This window comes from Muscardinus avellanarius (genome assembly GCF_963383645.1).
Source record: "Muscardinus avellanarius genome assembly, chromosome: 9".
Taxonomy (NCBI): domain Eukaryota; kingdom Metazoa; phylum Chordata; class Mammalia; order Rodentia; family Gliridae; genus Muscardinus; species Muscardinus avellanarius.
The window spans coordinates 53,206,753-53,226,969 of NC_137795.1; the positions used below are offsets into that span (position 1 = coordinate 53,206,753).

The following is a 20,217-nucleotide window of genomic DNA, read 5'->3' on the forward strand; positions in this document are numbered from 1 at the left end:
ACGAATGTTAATTAGGACGTGAATATAAACCTACTTGGCTGGTTAAACTCTGAAATAAAAAATCAAACAGGGTGTTTCAAACAAACCAATTATATTACATCATTGATTTCTATTTATTTGCAGTGTGGGTCATATTTTCTCTGAAACAGTTATAATTTCCTGACTTCATTAACTGTAAATTTTTCAGCTTTACATTCAGAACATCCCATGTTTTAACAATTTTTTGCAGTACCATTAACTGTATTCTTCTATACCACTGAACTACATCCTCAGCACTCTTTCCTGACACAAATAAACTTTCTAGATTCACTGCCTCTTCAATATTTCCAAAGATATAATGTATAATTTCCAGGGCAATTCTATATCTCCTCTTTACAAAGCTCTTCTTCCTCTCTTTGCATAAAAATAATGAATATATATTCTTTAAGAACTACGTCATTAGCTGAGTGTAAGGGCCCATGCCTGTAGTCCCAGTACTTAGGAGGTTGAGACAGAAGGATCACAAGTTCGAGATCAGTCTCAGAAATTTAACAAGGCTGTCAGCACTGTTTCAAAATAAAAAATAAAATAGGGCTAAGGGTCTCAGAGATAGAATGTCCCTGGATTCAGTCCCCAATACTAAAAACAAACAAAATCTGCATCATTTTCCTCCTCTACTTTGGAGAGTTCAAGGCATCCTAGAGTAAACTTATCATTTTTTAACTTCAAAGTTAAGCAATAATATTCTAACATTTAACACCGTGCAATATTTATGTTGTTCTAAACATTTTAGGAATTGAATGTTTGTGTTAAAAAATTTACATGTTGAAATTCTAACCCCTCATGTAATGGTTTTAGGAGGGTGGAGTCTTTAAGAACTGAGTGTGGTCATGAGTGTGGAGACTTATAAATAAAATTAGTTCCCTTATAAAGGAAACTTGTGAGAGAGCTCTAGCTTCTCTCAAACATGTAAGAGCACAGAAAGAAGATTGCTAGTCATGAACTTGAAAACAGGCCCTTACCTGACACTGAATCTGACATTGTATTAAACTTGGTCTTAGCTTCTAAAACTGTAATAAAGGTCTATGGTATCTTCATTATAGCACCATGCACTGACCAAAACCAAGTGCATATCTTGTCTTCTAGGAAGACTGTATGGTTTTCAAAAAAAGGGTACCAAATATTTTTTATAAGGCTAAGACGGTGCTATGTTCATAAAATCTTTGTATTAATTTAGAGAAAAGTATACTATGATGAAAATCAGCAGAATTACTAAAAACTTGAGACTTTATATTAAAAGGCTTATAAAATGATTTGAATTGGTATGTTTATCTTGATGAAAAATTAATGGCTAACAGCTAGAATAATTAATTATTAGTTTGCCAATGAGAATTCAAGGGTATTAAAGTAGCTTTGACTTATGTCTTTCATTGCCAAATCTTCAGGATAACTCCCGTGAGAGTACCCAAGCACTTTATATGTTTATGACAAATACAGACCACTTTAGATTGACAGTTCATCACTAAATACTTACTGTAGTTGTAGCTATTTTTGTGGAGGAAGTTGGCTGTGTTGTGGTCCATGGAAACACATGAATGATGACTGTAGAAGTGGCTGACAGCTGACTAGCTTTATTCCCGCCTAATTCATCAGTGACTTCAATAAGTAACTGGAAAGTCATAGGATTCTGAACCCCTTGAAATACGTCATACGGGAAATTCTGCCTGATGGCCAGAGAAGGAGGACCAGCTCCCAGTCTCTGAAGTATGAACTGATTATTTGTATTTCCTGAGAATGATGAAAAGGTAATAATGAAACAACATTACATACTGTTATTTCTATTGTTTACATTTCTATTTAAGAACACAATTCATGATATGTTTCCAACATAGAATGATTAACTTTAAATCACATATCTATCTTACCTCCTACAATTGAATAGCTCAGATGCTCCTGTGGAGAATCTCTGTCTGAACAGTTGAGATAAATAAAGGGAACCTTAACAATGGAGTAAATTCGAGTTTCCAAATGTGGCGGATTGCAAACAGGAGGATCATCATTGATGTTCTATAACACAAGCACTTTATTTCAAATTATGTATCAAAAATCTTGGCATATTTAATAAATTATCTAACTTCTGTGGTGTATTATTTTCACCTTCACACTATTTGCCCAAACATAGACTTAGAGGTCATCTTGATAATTTTACATTTGAAGAATATATTTTAATGTTTCTCCATAAGAAATTTGTTAAAGAAGTACGGTGTTGCATGCTTGTAATCCAAGTACTTGGGAGGCTGAGACAGGAGTATCACAAGTTTGCAGCCAGCCTCAGCTACTTGATGAGACCCTGTTCAAACATAAAGAACAAAATATAGAGCTGGGAGTATAGTTCTGGGGTAGAATAGCCCTGGGTTCAATTCCCAGTTCTGCACATAAATAAATAATAAATAAATAAATAAATAAATAAATAAATAAATAAATACTTTCTTGTTTGAGGTTACCTAGTAGCAAACTCTGCATTTTATTTCTAGTTTGGTAAATGAGGAATTAATTTTATCTAATATATGTCTATTTCCAATGTGATATTGCTAAAACAGTTACATGCCATTTATGGGATTATTATATTTTAAAATCAGATTGAAAATTCAATTTTATTTACACTAATAATTTCCCTTTATTCCAGAAGTCAACAAGTTTCTTGATCAATTCTTCAGAAAGGGTACTTACTACCCAAAAGGAAGTACATTTCACTAATAGAGAATTTTGTTAGAAACATTCACTTTTATTTATCTTAAATATATTTGTCTGAAATTCAGCCTGGTTTGTTATTGGTGCATTGTTAATATACATCACAGTGAGGCAGAGTGACAGGAATGTATGTTCCCTTCCAGCCCCCTCCCCATTCCTCCCCCTTCCCCAAATACGCCATTAAGATAGGTATTGACAAATGCATATATGTAGTAAGCATCTAATAAGTGCCTACTCACCTAGCAAGAAGTAAACTGAAGGTGATTTTCAGAGAACTCTATTATCTGGACCCAGTTATATAGGGGGTAGTTTTTTGTTTGTTTGTTTGTTTGTTTTTGCTTTGGACAGTGAGATTCTTAAATTATTCCCTAAATGGTTTCTTGTAAAATATTGATCTCGATCCCCCCCCTCTCTCCTATATCTGGTGGCTTAGATTCTATAGTTGTAAAAATTTTTAAAATGAAACAAAATAAAGCTAGTTCAAATGCTTGAAACTGGATGTTTGCAAAGTTCCTCACCTCTATAATTTTGCCCACTATGTCTTTACATAAAATTCATTTTAGCGTGTATATACTATTGGACTTATCATCTTTTCTTCTCTCCCCAACTACTCATTTCTGAAATAAAACACACACTAGAATACTAGTAACACTGATTTCAATATGCAGTAGCTCTTTCATGAGCAACGCATAAGGAAATGTATTACTTTGTTTTCAAGTGTCTCACTCTAAAAAGGTATAAAATCATACTGTGACCTCTAATGTTCAAACTTATGATTTCTAAAGTTAAGGAGACTCTAGCACAGTATCATTACTGCAAGAATAGTGAGAATTGAAAAATACATCTAGAATTGTTTAAGAAAAATACCTTTATGGTTCTAAAGACAAGAATTAAATGTTAGGGACATGAGTAAATGAAGTTGGACTTATGAACTGTATTATAAAGTTTATTACTTTAAAAATTAATAAATCTGTTTAATGAGGAATTAGTGGTAGTAAACACATTGTGTGTGTGTGTGTGTGTGTGTGTGTGTGTGTGTGCATGTGTGCACATGCAACATAGGGGATTAAACCCAGAGACATTCTTCCTCTGACCTACACTCCCATCCCTATTTTATTTTTTGTTTTGAAACACATCTTGTTAGGTTGTTGAGAGTATCAATAAATTGCTGAGGCTGGTTTTGGGCCTGTAATCCTTCCTGTCTCAACATACCAAATACTGGGATTGCACATGTCTACCACCGTGCCCAGTTGAGCAAACACATTATTAAATGGCAGAGAGGTAAAGGAAAACAAATATTCTTTGGAGAGAAAATGTCTAAAACCTTTCAAGAAGTATTTCTATTGTCATTTATAATTTGTCTCTTGACCCAATTTTCTAGAGCTATACTTTTCAATAGGCTTTTTGATATCCTCATTATATTTTTGAACTCTGAAAACACGTTGGAAGGAGAAATGCTTCCTTGTCCATTATGATATAACCAGCTTTTAAGATAATTCTTAAATTCAACACAAGGAGACCCTGCCAACTTTGAATCATCAGCTCCTTATTATTACTACTTATTTCTACAGTTTAGGATTTAATATCTTATTCAAATGTTGTTTGTCAGAACTAATTTTGGCAAACTGGATTTCCAATTACAGTATAACATAGCATATTAATGCCTCTACATATTCCCAATTAAAATATTAGAAGTGACAATTAGTATATAGAAGTTTGATCAATACAAAATATACAAGAGAAAAACTAATGTTAAAGATATTTGTGAACTTCAAAAAATTAGAATTATTAAACTTCTGGAATGCTCATACTTCAGAGTGTTTTACATATATTTATTAACTAAATTTCACTAATAAAAAACAAACAGCCAATGTATTTGAAAAGTTATCTTTTCAAATCTGTTCTGAATTAAAGAGAAATAAATTGAGTTAGGATTATCTTTTCTAGTACAAGTTTCAATTTCTGGCTTCTTATACACTAAGCTAAGTTATTTAGTAAAGAAACCAAAGCTATATATCCATATATTTTTATTTCAATGTGGTGCTTATTTCTTAATAAATAAATTGTTATTCTCAAGGTAGAAATTATAATTTTAACTAATATTTATTATTTTATTTTATATTCTAGGGATAGATTTTCTTTAATAAAGAAAGCTTATGAATTTTTTTTGTGTGTGTGTGGTACTGGGGTTCCTGGAAACCCTTCTACCCCTGGGATACACTCCCAGACACCTATTTTTTATATTTTTACTTGGAAACAGGGTCTCTTAAGCCAGCGCGGCTGGCTTCGAACCTGCGTAATCCTCCTGTCTCCGCCTCCCAGGCGCGGGGATTACAAGCATGCGCCACCACGCTCGGCAAAGCTTATGAATTTTTAAAATAGAAATAATATAAACTCTTGGATAATTTGTGTAACTATGAATTGTTTTCTTAATATGACTAAGAGTTAAGTGAATAGTATTAAATGAAAATTTAACAATTCATTCTCATCTAATTCTCTCTCTCTCTTCCCCCCTCTTTCTCTCTCTCCCTTTCTCCTACTCTCTCTACTCTCTCTCTCTTTCTGGGGAACTAAACCAAGACCGCACGTAAGCACTCTATCATTGAATCACGTCCTCGTTCCTTTATTTTACTTAATTTATTTAGTTTAACTTTGACCAGCCTGCTCAGGCTGGTCTTGAATTTAGGATTCTCTTGCCTCAACATCCTAAGTAGATGCAACTCTGGGTATCACCACCTCGCTGGACCATAACCCAATTTTCTGATAAAATGCTATGCTAAAATGGGTGCTACACACCAATTTTTATTATGCAAAGGAGATTAGAACACACAAAATAATAACACAAAGCTTATTTTATAAGAGGAAAGTAAGAGATTATGTGTCTATAGACAGAGCATTCTCTCACAGAAATTTTTAGAGAAGGTGTGAGTATTTAACATTTAACTGAAAGTAATAGCCAGTTATTTGCCCGTTCAATGCCTATAGGGAATTCATGGAAAGGCAAATAGGGTTGTATGTTACATATAGGATTTTGAGAATTTTGGTTCTTAAAGATTGGCAAACTAAATACTGACATAGTTTACATGAACCCTCTCCAGGACAAGCCCCTATTAAAGTAATACTTATACATCATAAAGATTACAAATGCAATCATTTTTACATTTATATATTACTTATTTAATATAAATGATTCCTTACATTTTTGGTCAGCATACACAGTCCTATTTTTATTCTTGTTATAATTATTACGTAAATTGAGCAACTTGTATTATTTACAGTGATAAGATATTTTAATTTTAACTAAAACTTTAATAATAAAAGTATATGACAGCTGGGCGTGGTGGCACACGTTTGAAATCCCTGCACTTGGGAGGCGGACACAGGAGGATCGCACAGGTTCGAAGCCAGCCTCGACTGGCTTAAGAAACCCTGTTTCCAAATAAAAAAAATATATATATATATATAATAGGTCTGGGAGTGCAGCCCGGAGGTAGAAGGGTTTCCAGGAACCCCAGTATCACACACACAAAAAACGTATATGGCATACTGGATAAACTAAAGATGGTTGTTATTCTTTGGTGAGAAAGAACTGGAATGCAGAACAGAAGAATTATGTGCTAAACCATGTGTTAGTGCTCAACCTCAGAAGCCATAGTGATAATGGCCGGAAACACTTTCTCAAAAAGGAAGAGAAGTCCGGGCGTCCATATTTATAGAAGCACAATTCACAATAGCCAAGCTATGGATCCAGCCAAAACTGCAACTCCACAGATGAATGGGTTACAAAGCTGTGTTATATACACACTTTGGAATTTTACTAAGACATAAAGAACAAAATTATGTCATTTTTAGGAAAATAGATGGAACTACAGAGTATTACGCTATGTGAAATTAGCCAGTCTCAAAAAGTAAAGGGTCATATGTTTTCTCTCATATTTAGAAGCTAGAAATAAACTGGAAACAAAAAAGACTTTAAATGCATAAGGATAGAGTAGAATAGTGGAAGGGTTTGGGGAGGGAGGTGAGGTGGGGAGGAAGGAGACCTGAAGGAGTCAGTTCAAACAATCGTTTGTACATTTGTGAATCTATCGATACCAACTTCAATATTAGGAATGGGGAGGGAAGGGAGAGGGTCAGGATGGGGAAAGAAATGCACCAGTTACTATGTATAATATGTTTCTAACACACCAAATCTCATATGATATATGGTTTTAATGCACCAATAGAAGTATATCATGAGAATTACCTGAAATTCTTAAAAATGCACAGATCCCCAGTTTCCCAGTGATTCTACTTTCATAAGACTATAATGGGTTCTGGGAATTTCTATTTTGAGCTAGCCACTCTTGTAATTATGATGTGTTTCATGTATAAGGGATTTAATGAATTGTGTAATAACTTCTAAAAAATAAGATTAAGGATTTGATGAAAACTTTTTTTTTGAAATAGGTATGAAGATTTAAAATGATAGATGCAGGTACCTGAAATTTTTCTCTACCACAATATTATATTTAGAATTGAGACTATCCTCTATTGGCTATTTATGTGCACTTCTGTTTGCCTTTTGCAAAATGACAAATTTCCAATAAAATTTTATTTTTTGTTTTAAAGCTTTATTTTTTTCTGGCACTTTTGCTGTGGATGACTTATATGATACATTATCTAATACAAGTCAAGACTGAATTTTGCACACTAATAATCTAAATAAAGAAGAGATATATTAGTAGTACTTCTATTCATATTATACTTTCATTTATTTTAAATGAAAATAGAAGACAGCTATAAAGTGAGTAATTTATTGTCATCATAAAGTATGCTCATCAATTTGAGTTTCAATTCTTTCTGTGTTTAATGGGAACTATTTTTATCTGCATGATAAAATTTTTATAAATAAAATTTTTATTGTTGTTGATTTTGCATACTGGGAATTGAATCCAGGGGCATTCTACCTCTGAGCCACACCTCCAGCCCTCTATTTTATTTTATTTTGAAACAGGGTCTCACTAAATTGCTGTGGCTGGCCTCAACCCCATGACCCTTTTGTATCAACCTCCCAAGCATTAAGATTACTGGGTGTGCATTGCTACACTCAGTTTTGGAAACTCTGAAAACAAATAATCGGAACATGCACTAGATATGTCTTCAAAGTATATATATCAATATATGCAAAAAACTTTAGAAAAATCTCAGATGGAAATTCAGGAAAAACTGATGATGCTCATCTAGGCAAAGTTGTTCTTAAATGTGAATAATTCTTTAAATTTCTTAATGAGAATGTTTTGACTATGTATTCCACGCATTCCCAAATAGGTGGTAGCAAAATCACTGTCATGTATAAATTGTGTTTAAGCAATCAAAAAGCATATTTAAAAAATTTGCTTTAGGAGTAATCAAACCATTTGTTCTGATTGACAAAACGTGGCAATTTATGTTGCAAATAAATAGATCCTAGATTTAAAAATAATGAATATTAATATATCTAAAGGATCAGCAGAATTGATATTGTATGGTCAGAAGGAAAAGAGAGAGAGAAAAAAACTGCAACTCAAACTTGCAAGTAAATTCCTAAGGTGGCCAGTGACTACACTGTTACTCAGATCCTAAAACCTAGACTTGACACAGCAAGAAATTAAGAATGCTGAGCCTCTTATGCAGAAGGCTGGAAGAAATTATAGTGGTTTTTAAATAAGTCATGAGTTTTTTTCTCAACGCAGAAGCAAAATGTAAATTATCTTTAGAAGAAAGCATCCTTAATTTTTTACTCCAGGATTCCATCAGCTTGAAATCACTCATATGTGAGTCAACAGGAAGGATCACATGAAGAAAAATGACCCATGGAATGAGCATTTGCTGATAACAATGAACAAGTTTCCACCTCTGAATGCTTCATCTATTTTAATTACTAAATGAAAAATATAACAATTAAAAAATCAAATGCAGACTACCAGAATTAAGAAACAGAAGCTATAAAAATGAACCCAGGAATGTATGAAAAGGACTAAATACAACTTTTAGAAATAAAGAATAACAAATATAATTTAAAACACAATGGCTATGTCAACAGCAGTCAAAGTGCAATTGATGAAAATGATTATTTAAATGAAAAATAGGCATAAGTAAGTTATATAGAATATGACAGCCAGAAATTTGAAAATTAAAAGCAAGTGATTAAGAGAAATGGTGAGTGGAATAGACTGTCTCATATTATATGTAAATGATATCTAAAATACGGAGAATAAAAAGAAAGGAAAAGATGCAACATTTGACAACAGAATAACCATGTATTTTTAGGAACAAATGGATCCAGAGATACAAGAACCAGAACATAGTGTAAGCAGCAGACATAAAATGTCTATACCCAGACATATTATCACAAAAATGACAATGAAATGAAGAATTATTGTCAGAAGTAATACTTCAAGACTGCTCAACCACAACTGCTGTTAGTTTGTTTCTAATGATCTTTAAGAATATTCTAAATGAAATATCATGATAACCATAAAGGGTTTGTTACTAACATTCTTGCATTGGAAAAGCATCCATAATCATGTATTTCAAGAGAAGGGAAAAGCATCATGCAAAAAAATTCTGAATAGAATTTACAGGAAAGAAAAAGAAATTCATACATGCCCCGTCAGAGAGAAAATGAAACCCAGGAAAATAAGGGTGCAAATTCACTTTGCTTTGTCAGATTTGCTCGATCTAAACAATTAAACCCTTGCTATTAATATCTGTATTGGGATAAGAAGGCATTAGGCTTTGAACTATGTGAGATAGGAATTTAAAACTGACAAGCCAGATGTGGTTGCACATGCCTGTAAACACAGTACTTGAGGGGCTGAGGCAGGAGGACTGCAGGTTTGAGGTCAGCCTTAGGAACTTAATGAGGCCCTCAAAATCTCAATGATAGAGGCTGAGACCGGAGGATCGCGGTTCGCGGACAGCCTCAGCTACCTAGTGAGGCCCTCTGCAACTTAGTGAGATCCTGTTTCAAAATAAAGAATAAAAAATAGGGCAGGGGGTATAGCTCGGAGGTCAAATGCCCCTGGGGTCCGTCCCCAAACCTGCAAAAAAAAAAAAAAAAAATCTCAATGATACCCTGTTTCAAAATAAAAAATAAAATAAGGCTGGTGGTATAGCTTGGAGGTGGAATGCCTCTGGGTTCAAATCCTAGTACCAAACCAAACCAAAGACTGATAAACTTATCAGAACTCTTTAGACTTAAAGAGATAATAATAATAATGATAATAATAATAATCATCATCATCATCATCATCTTTTATCAGAACTCTTGAAAGTAATGCTCTGATTACAGTGTCACTACCTACATTCTGTCCACAGTGTGAAAGCTTTACTCTGCCCAGGGCTCTATAAAAGAAAATTAAGGTTTTTGAAATAAATAAAATCCACAACCCTACATTTATTCTGGAATAGAGTTCATTCTATAAGAATCTCAATGAAAAGCTTAATGTCTAATCAGAGCACATGAATCATAGGATGCAAAACAAAGATAAAAGCAAATCTGTCCTTGAGAAATAATTTTATGAACAAATCTATTCTAGAGAAATAATTTTATGAGCGATATGATGGTTTTTCCATTAAAAAAAGAATCATTGAGAGCCGGGCGTGGTGGCACACACTTGTAATCCCCGTGCTTGGGAGGCAGAGACAGGAGGATCACGCAGGTTCGAAGCCAGCTTCTCTGGCTTAAGAGACCCTATTTCCAAATAAAAATATAAAATAGGTCTGGGAGTGTAGCCTGAAGGTAGAAGGGTTTCTAGGAACCTCAGTACCACCAAACAAACAAACAAAAAAAAATTGAAAAAGGCTAAGTGTAATAAAATTATAAAACACATATAATTCTCCAGAAATAAATGATAGAATTATCTAAAAGGGAAAGTAAAAATAAACATACTAAAATGGAACAAATTACAAGTTAAATATTAAAAATCACAGATGAAATGCAAAACTTGATATTTGATAAAATGCCATATTCCTATTTTATAATTTAGAAATAATAGTAAAATTTATGTAAAATATTTTATTTTATTTATTTATTTATTTTTGGTGGTACTGGGGTTCCTGGAAACCCTTCTACCTCCAGGCTACACTCCCAGACCTATTTTTTTATATATATTTTTATTTGGAAACAGGGTCTCTTAAGCCAGCAAGGCTGGCTTCAAACTTGTGCGATCCTCCTTTCTCTGCCTCCCAAGCACGGGGATTATAAGCATGTGCCACCATGCCTGGCTATGTAAAATGTTTTAATGTTAACGACACAATCTATACTAATTGTAATTTATGATGTCACCACTGAACTCTGTTCTCCTTTAATAATTATAAACAAATACAGTAAGTAAATAATTTCCCAAATAGAGAATTGCCTTTCTGATTTTTTTAATGTATTGGGAGGCTCTCTATAACTTAAACAAGATAAATTTGCTACTATTTAACAGCTTTACTTTCAGGGAAGCCAACACTAATCCATAGTACTATATAAATCAAGAAGCTAATATAAGTATAATTAATCTCTCTCTCTCTCTCTCTCTCTCTCTCTCTCTCTCTCTCTCCTTTTTTTTTTTTTTCTTCTAATAACACGATCAGGTAGCCAGCTGTGTCACGTTTGCTAGGAGAAACAGCCATTGTATTAGAACTACTCAACAAATCCTGGCCTTTAATACAGTCATATTTTCTGGAAATTAGAAGACTGGAATATATCCCTTAACTGGCATAGTGGGATTTAAAATTCATTCCTTTATTATGTTTTTCTTCTCAGTTTATGGGATCAATTTTCCATATGGTATTTGTAGTACTTACAAAAAAGTTTGTATTTTGGCTTTCTCCCTTGTAAAACACATGTTCTGGAGTTCTTGGAATCTGATTGAACATCCTCTGTCTCTGAGGATGCCTGGAGGTCGTTTTTATGTTATCTCTGGGGTTTACATGCAAACAACCTCCAGCCACAAGCTGGACTTTAATTACTTTAACTCAGGAAGGCTTTGCAGTTGTGGGTGGGCATACACATAATTTTCTCTTTGTCTTTTTCCCCCACACAGACTGTTTTTGAACCAAAATATAATAATAATAATAATAATAATAATAATAATAATAGCAATAATTCTCAACTTTGCTTTTATCATGGTTGTTAAGATTCACTGTGTTTTTTTAAGGCAAGTAAAGCAGTTTGCATGAGTCACAAACAAAATTTAAAATAGAAGCAAACTCATATTCAGGGTCAAATAAATAACAAAAACAAGAAGTAACCCCCCTAGGCTTCATTTTCCATTTTCTTGTTTTGGCCAAAGAAGAAAGAGAAAACACAGAAGAAGAAAAAAAGCTCTTGCCTGGGTATATGTATCCAACATTGTTGTCATCTCAGTGTTTACAATCTCATGAGAAATCTCAGTTTCCATAGCAAGTGCAATTGTGTGTCTGACACATCACACTAATAGAAGATGGTATGAATGTTGACAGAAAGCAAAATGGCACGGCAGCCAACATTGGAGTATCTACTACATCATAATCTGGAATTTCTTTTGTTATGGTCTGGCAAGTTTCCCATTTTCAAACTGGAGTTAAAAATGGGAGTACTACTGGAGACTCTACCATATTAATTTGTCCAAATCTTTTCCATGCCCCTTTAGCTTCCAGGGCATTTTTTCTTCATTTTCAGTATGTGGTCCTGTTCACATAAGCTAGGTGTGGTCATGCATATTTGTCACCCCAGTCTTTGAGAGACTGAGACAGGAGGATTGCAGCTTCAGTCGAGATAGGCTTCAGCAACTTAGCAAGACCCTTAGTGTCTTGGTGATTCTCCTTTCCATAATGAGCACATGGTTTTGAGAAAGGAGGATTTACTTGTTTACCATTTTTGAAGATTTCAGATGTTCAGTACACATCAGGCTAGGTCTGCAGAGCTCAGGGTGTGGCAGGGAGAAGGGGAGAGAGGGAGAGCATGACAGGAGCTCAAGGGGAGGTGACACCTTATATCATCCCAAGGCTACACCCCCAGAGACTCCTCCTTAGCAATGGGGCCCCATTTCAATATTGCTACCTTGTTTTAGTCTGGCTAAAATCCTGAGATCCTTTTATCTCAGCCTCCCAAGTTCCTGAGATCACAAGCATGCACCAACATGCCTGGCTCAAAAGCACAGTTTCTCAAGTAAGCCTCATAATAACTCAAGAAGTTAGGTGGGAAAGAAAATATCACAACTATTGGATAGATAAAGAAACAGATATAGTAGTAAGTAATTTGGTTATGTTACCAGTCTGTTAAGCAAGCAAGCAGGCACTGAGACACAGGCTTCTGCTACTGCCACATACATTCCGAAGTCAGAATTTGGAGTTCAAATCTTGTCTCTATTACATGTTTCTGGGAAAGCAACCTCTCAGTTCTTTACTTATACAATGGGAATTAAACACTTCCCATCTTTTAGTCTTGTATGAGAATTGATCTGGCTATACCACTCCTGGGTATCTTTCCAAAGGGGTTGAATTCAGAGAAATACAGCAACATATGCATACCTATGTTCATAGCAGCACAATTTGTGATAGCCAAAATATGGAACCAACCTGGGTCTCCATCAACAGATGAATGGATTGCAAAATTATGGGAAATACACACAATGGAATTCTACTCAGCAATAAAGGACAAAATCATGTCATTTGCAAGAAGATGGAAAGACCTGGAGAACATTACGTTAAGTGAGATCAGGCAAGCACAGAAAAAGAAGGGACTTGTGTTTTCTTAATATGCTCAAACTAGGGAGTATTAGGAATACCAAAGGAACTCCAGACAATGGAGGAGAAACCTCTCTAAAGCTAGAATGTAAAGATAGGAGAGGAAGAAGGATGAGGTTGATTAATGAAGGAGCTACATCTGAATTTGTGTAAAATATAAATATAGCATGGTTAACCTGGACATTCATCATTAAGAGGGGGGAAGAGGAAGTGGGAGGGGGAGAGGGTACTAAACAAAGTCTGAATATATTCCATTTTTAATATGTTCCACATAAAAATAAAAATTTTAAAAAGTATACTTAGTATTTAGAACAGAAACTCAATGGCATTTCCTTAATTCATGTCAATTATGTTATTTCTTGATAAATAATGTTTCAGTCTTCTGTAGCCTTTTCATTCTTACCTGTATTCCATTTTTATTTCAGTCTATAACTATCTTCCTGTCTTAAAATATTCAAACTAACAGTCTACTTAAGATCTTTCCTTTCTTTCTACCAACATTTTTAGGATTCTTTCTTCTATGTGCAAAAATAATGAATGTTTCTCTAAGTATCATCTTTTCCCCCTCCTTCCTTTACTTTTTTTTTTTTCTCAAAGAACCATGAAACATTTAACTTTCCAGCTGGAAATGACCTTTTAATTCCTCCTCCTTGCTTCACTGATTAAACAGACAGAGCTTTGAGCAAGGAAGCAACCGCCTGCCCCAGAAGCAGAAGGCAGTCACACTCCTGGTTGGAAGGAGCTGTGTCCTTTCCCACTGCCACACTTTTTGAGCCTCTAATTCTACATCCAAACATGCACAATTTTCTACTTTGGAATTTTCACTCCAGTGCTCTGCTAAAGTGGGTAAATTTGATTCATTCTCATTAGCATGTAAAACCTCAATTATGCTTTATCTTTCCCAAAACAATACAAAATATTGTTTCATATTTTAATTGACCCTTTAAGATATCTCATTTTTATTTCCTAAGAAAGATGCTCTACTGAACTCTTATTTTTGCTTCATTTCTCACTGCATTTCCACCTTGGGTGATTGAATTTTCGCATTTATCTCTACCATAACATTATTGCTAATAACTTTTAAAGTTGATTCATTGATTCATTGATAAAGTTCATTCATTCATTGATTCAGACATTTCTTGAATCCAATTTGAAGCATGGTCTGTGCTGCACACTGAGTACAGAATGAGATGAGAGAAGATCTGGTCAATCTCTCCTCAGAGACATTATAGTCAAAGACAGTAGGAATGAAATCTGGGGTGCTTCTCTTTAACAACGAACTCCACACCCTTCCCCAGTGAAAACAAATCTCAGCGTTTACTGAATTCCATGGTGTAATTTAATTTTTTATAAATATTCGAACTACCAGTCAGAAAGAGACACTTTTACAGGGAACTTGGAAGCCAGTAATTACTGTCTCTAGCATACCTGTGAGCTTAAAACTAAATGCAATAATACAAATAAATATTCATATACAAACTACAAAAGTTCTGTGTCCAACTGAACTGCTTCAGAAGTATTTCCAAAAGAACTAAGACCTTTTTCCATAAATTCTCACAATATGACACTGTTTATTATACTTTTGCTTTTTCTTCCATTTGGGAAAAAAACACTAAATTAAAATAAAACAGTTGTTACTACAAATATTATTTAAATGTTAAAAAAAGCTCATTTTATTTGAATTAATAAACTCCATTTCTAGAGCAGATTTAGGTTTGGAGTAAAACTAAATGAAAAGTACAATTGCCATATTTTTGCTTTCATGCACACACAATCTCCTCCACTACCAATATCGAGTATCACAGTGATAGATCTGTTACAAGCAATGATTCTACACTGACACATCTTGATAAGCCACACTTCATACTTTACATTAGGTTTCACTCTTGCTGTTATACAGTCAATGGATTTGGCCAAAAGTGTCATGATATGCATCACCATTGCAGTGTCCTGCAGAATAGTTCTCTGCCTTCCGCCTACACTTCCTTTTCTTCCCCCAGCTCCTGGCAATCACTGATCTTTTAATGCCTCTATAATTTTACTTTTTCCAGACTGTGATGTAGTTGGAATCATATGGTGTATAAGCATTTTCAGACTGGCATTCTTCACTCTATGTCATTATACCACACGATTTCTATTTCCTTTCATGCTGCATAATATTCGTTGCCTGTGTTTAGCAAAATTCATTGATCCATTGACCTACTGAAGGACATTTTGTTTGCCTCCAAGTTTTGGCAGTTATGAATAAAGCTGATACAAACATTTGTGTACACTTTTTGGTGTGAACAAAACTTATACTTTTTTTTGTATTTACTCAATTGAAGTTTACTTCAATACCAAAGGGCATGATTGTTAAACATAGTGGTAAGAATCAATTTTTTTTTAAAGAAACTGCTGGACATCTCCAAAATGACTACACTATTTTGCATTTTCACCAACAAGAAACATGACTTCCTGTTCTTTCACGTCTTTGCCAGCAGTTGGTGTTCTTAGTGTTTTGGGCTTTTAACATTCCAAAGGATTTATAATGTAACTTCATTAATATATTAAGTTGTAACTCTCTAAGGACATATGATGTTAAACATATTTTCATATGCTTATTTCCATGTATATATCATCTGTGCTAAAGTGTGTGTACAGGTCTTTTCTCCATTTCTTGCTCAAGCTTTTTACTCTTTATTGTTGAGTCTTTAGCATTCTTTATTTTGGAAAATAGTCTTCTATCAGGTACGTCTGCTGCGAATATTTTCTCTCAGTGTGTCTTGTCTTTAAATTCTCTGGACATTGTCTTTTATAATAATTTTTTGTCATAAAGTTTACTTATCAATGTTTTCTTTTATGTATCTTATGTTTCATATTAAATTTAAAAACTGTACTCAAAGTCCTCCAACTTTTCTCCTTATTGTTTTCTAGAACTTGTATAGTTTTGCATTTTATAGTTTTACATTTTTATAGTTTTGTTTAGGTCTTTAATACACTGAGTTAATTTTTTGAAGGGCGTGAGGTATTTGTATGAATTCGTTCCTTGTGCGTGTGGATCTCCTTTTATTTCCGCACCACTGATTGCAAAGACTACACTTTCTCCATTGCTTTTGCTTTATTGTCAAATGTTTATTGACTATATTATTAGTTAAATCTACTTTAGTACTCCATATTCTATTTTTGTGATTTGTCAGTTTCATTAATTCTACATTATTTTGATTACTGGGATTTATACTGGTCTCAAGTCTAGTAGTTACACTGAATCATCTGAATTCGTTCTTCTCCTTAAATATAGTTTTTAAAATTTTGGGTATTTTGTCTCTCTAAATTAACTTTAGAATCATTTTGTCAATATCCATAAGTTAAATGGCTTGCATTTTTATTAGATTGCACTAAATCTATAGATCAAGTTGTGAAGAAATAACATGTTAACAATTTTGTCTTCTTTTTTAATTTTTTATTTGTGTATTGTATTCATACATCTCAATGGAGTACAAGATGGTAAAGGTAGGCATGCACACATCACTCAATTCTGTCCATGAACATGAATAACTTTCCATTTAATATTTTTATTTCTTTTATCAGAGTTTTATAGTTTTCTCCATTTAAATTTTTACCTAAGTATTTCATTTTAAGGGTGCTAATATACACTGTGTTTAAATTATGAATTCTACCACTCATTCATTACTGGTATATTGGAAAAATTGATTTTGAAATATTAAACTAGTATCTGGCAAACTTGTGATAATGGCATGAGTTTTGTCAATTTTTTTAGACTTGCAAATAGAAAAGCATGTCATCTACATGCAAGATAGTTTTATTTGTTCTTTTCCAACTGGTAAATATATTACTACTTTTATTTTGTCTTATTGTATTGACTACCGTATCTACTATGATCTTTTAAAAGACAAAAGGAAATATCCTCATCTCGTTCCTTGATTACAAAGAGGTCATTTGTCTACTGTCTTTTCTTATCTTCTTTTTTTAATCCTCAAATTTCTACCTAATTTGTTATGATAGATTATCATCCTGACTTTACTTTCAGTATATGAACCATTTTTTTAAACAATTTAGCCCTTTGTTCTAGGTCCTCTTCAATATATACATATTCAAAACTTTACGCTAATTTGTACTATATTATTTTCTTTGGATGTCAGTATTCATATAGTTGCAAGTCCTATACACTTTTGTTCCTTAAAATACAATTTTTATATTCTCCAGAGGATTTTACTGTGTTTCTTTTATGGCTCATTTTCTTTTACTACAGTCATATGTACTGGGCATTATCTCCTCTAATAAATAATATATCGAGAGTAGGTGTCATGTAATTTGGAAAGTTATGCCCATTAAATTCTAATCATTTTATTTGTCCTCTGTAATTTTATGAAAGAAAATATGACATATAAAATAGATATATAGCCGAGAGTGGTGGCACACGCTTGTAATCCCAGCATTCGGGAAGCTAAGACTGGAGGATCATGGTTCCTGGACAGCCTCAGCTACTTAGTGAGGACTACAAGCATGCGCCACCATACCTGGCAGTTGTACACTAATTAATGTTACTGAGTTCTGACTGAATTTTCCAAATGACCTTTACAAAAATATTTTTGTCATATTAAATATGTAAATTATAATGAAATTATGTAAATTAAAGAGAATATCCGGCCCTGAAAGTTCTCTGAACCACTTGAAGTCAGGTATATTTTAGCCGGTGACAGTAATACTATAAAAAAAGATCAAATTTACTTGGAATTAAGTAATTTTATTAAGCTATCTAGTTCATAGGGGAGAAAAGAGATTTCTAACAGATTTACCTAATCTGTTATTTTAAACTTCCTTTCCAAGTTAGCAATTAATTAAGACTGTGTATGTGATTGTTTTGGGTAAAATTGTGCCTCCCAAGAGACATAGTCAAGTCCTATTCTATGATACTTTGGATTTTTTTGGAAATGTTTTGATACTTAATCTAGTGAAGATGAAATCATTTTGAAATACAGTGAGCCCAGTATGGTATCTTTCTCCTAGAAGAACAGAGACACGTAAAAAGGTCATCATAAGATGAAAAAGGCAGACCATGGAATGATGTATCTACAAGGTAGGAATGCCAAGGATCTTCAGCAACAGCAGGAGAGGGAGGGACAGATAACTCCCTAGAGAATTCAGAGAAAGCATGGCTCTGCTGGCACCTTGATTTTGGATGCACAGCCTTGAAAATTGTGAGAGAATATTAGCATAATGTGAATTCTCATTCTGAAAATAAATAATCATGTTGCTGCATTTAAAAATGTATTACATATGGTTACATTTCATCAGTTTTGCTCAAATTTAAGTTTAATAAAACATTCTACATTTCTGGCTAAAAAACATTGTGGGTACTAGATCTTGTGATTTATATCTTCTCCACTTGCCAATGGAGTAATTGGGAGAAGAATTTAAAATTGTCAAGACAGAACATGCCATCTTATGTTCACTTTTATGCATTAATTTTGTTTGCAGAAATAATAAATTTCTCTTCTCTTCCTATATAGAGAAACACAGATATATACACATGTAGGTACATACATATATCAATAAAACTCATAGGTGAGTTATATTTTTGTTTTCCAAGAAATATATTTCCTAAAATTATATAAAATAGCCTTTATAGCACTGAGTCACTATCCTGGGACAGCTTTCTTCCAGTATAAATAAAAGATGTAAATCATAATGAGTTGATTCTATATATCACTTAATACTGCAGTAAAAACACCAAATATATCAATTTTAGAATTGCAAAGGTATTTCGTTGCCTCATTTTTGGTTTTGAAAACATCATTTAAATGTAATTTGTTTTTTGCTAAAGTACATATTAAGGCTTACTAAACCCTCTGGGTTTCTCTGTATTTTACCATCCAATGGGAAAAAATATTGATCAATTAAAAAACCATGTATTCTTATAAAAATTAACTAGTAAAAATTAATACCAATGATATTTCTAAGAACAAGGCCCTTAAATGTTTACATATTTTTATAACTAAAATAAAACTGTAAGAGAAACAGAAAATTCATCTTACTATATAAAAGGACTGTTGACTGCTCACAAAGCCTGAAAATGTAAAGATGGGAAAAAAAAATTGTGAGATTCCTAAGTATTAGAAGAAATGCAACTATCACCTAGGAAAATTCATGAACAAAAATAGATTAGAGCGCCTTACATTAATAAATAAACATGAAGCCTGATTTACTCAGAATAAGGTTAATTCTTGCCTAAGTCATATCGAACATGTTAGGAATTGACCTCTGCAGAATATTTTTCAAGCTGTGCCTTACAGGTCTATGTTCCTTTCATGTTGTAATGTTTCTAGATTTATTTATTTATTTATTTATTTATTTATTTACTTACTTACTTATTTATTGGTGGTACTGGGGTTCCTGGAAACCCGTCTACCTCCGGGCTACACTCCCAGACCTATTTTTATACTTTTTAAAAATTTGTAAACAGGGTCTCTTAACCCAGCGCGGCTGACTTCGAACCCTGCGCCATCCTCCTGTCTCTGCCTCCCAAGCGCGGGGATTACAAGCGTGCGCCAACCACGCCCGGCTACTTTCTAGATTTAAAAGGTAGACTCTGGAAATCACCTTGCAAAAGCAAAATGGGGGTTCTTATTTTCTAAGCCAGGCTTAGAAAATGTTTTTGCCCATATTCCAGCCACACTGAAAAGTAATAAGAATATATAATATTCCTCTTTTCACAGAACAGAAAATGAAAACCAGTGGGCACAAAAT

The 20,217-nt window shown here is 33.5% G+C and overlaps 1 protein-coding gene across 1 annotated transcript in view; it reads right to left on the reverse strand.

The window, feature by feature from the left end:
• LOC308266790 (cadherin-related family member 3-like) overlaps positions 1-20,217 on the reverse strand; it is a gene marked incomplete at both ends in the record, with an annotated part of 136,443 nt that overhangs the window by 33,543 nt on the left and 82,683 nt on the right. Inside the window, 2 exons of the mRNA XM_080701189.1 lie at positions 1,514-1,767; positions 1,905-2,046. Coding sequence (XP_080557315.1) covers positions 1,514-1,767; positions 1,905-2,046 — 396 coding nt within the window. The remainder of the gene's footprint in view (positions 1-1,513; positions 1,768-1,904; positions 2,047-20,217) is intronic.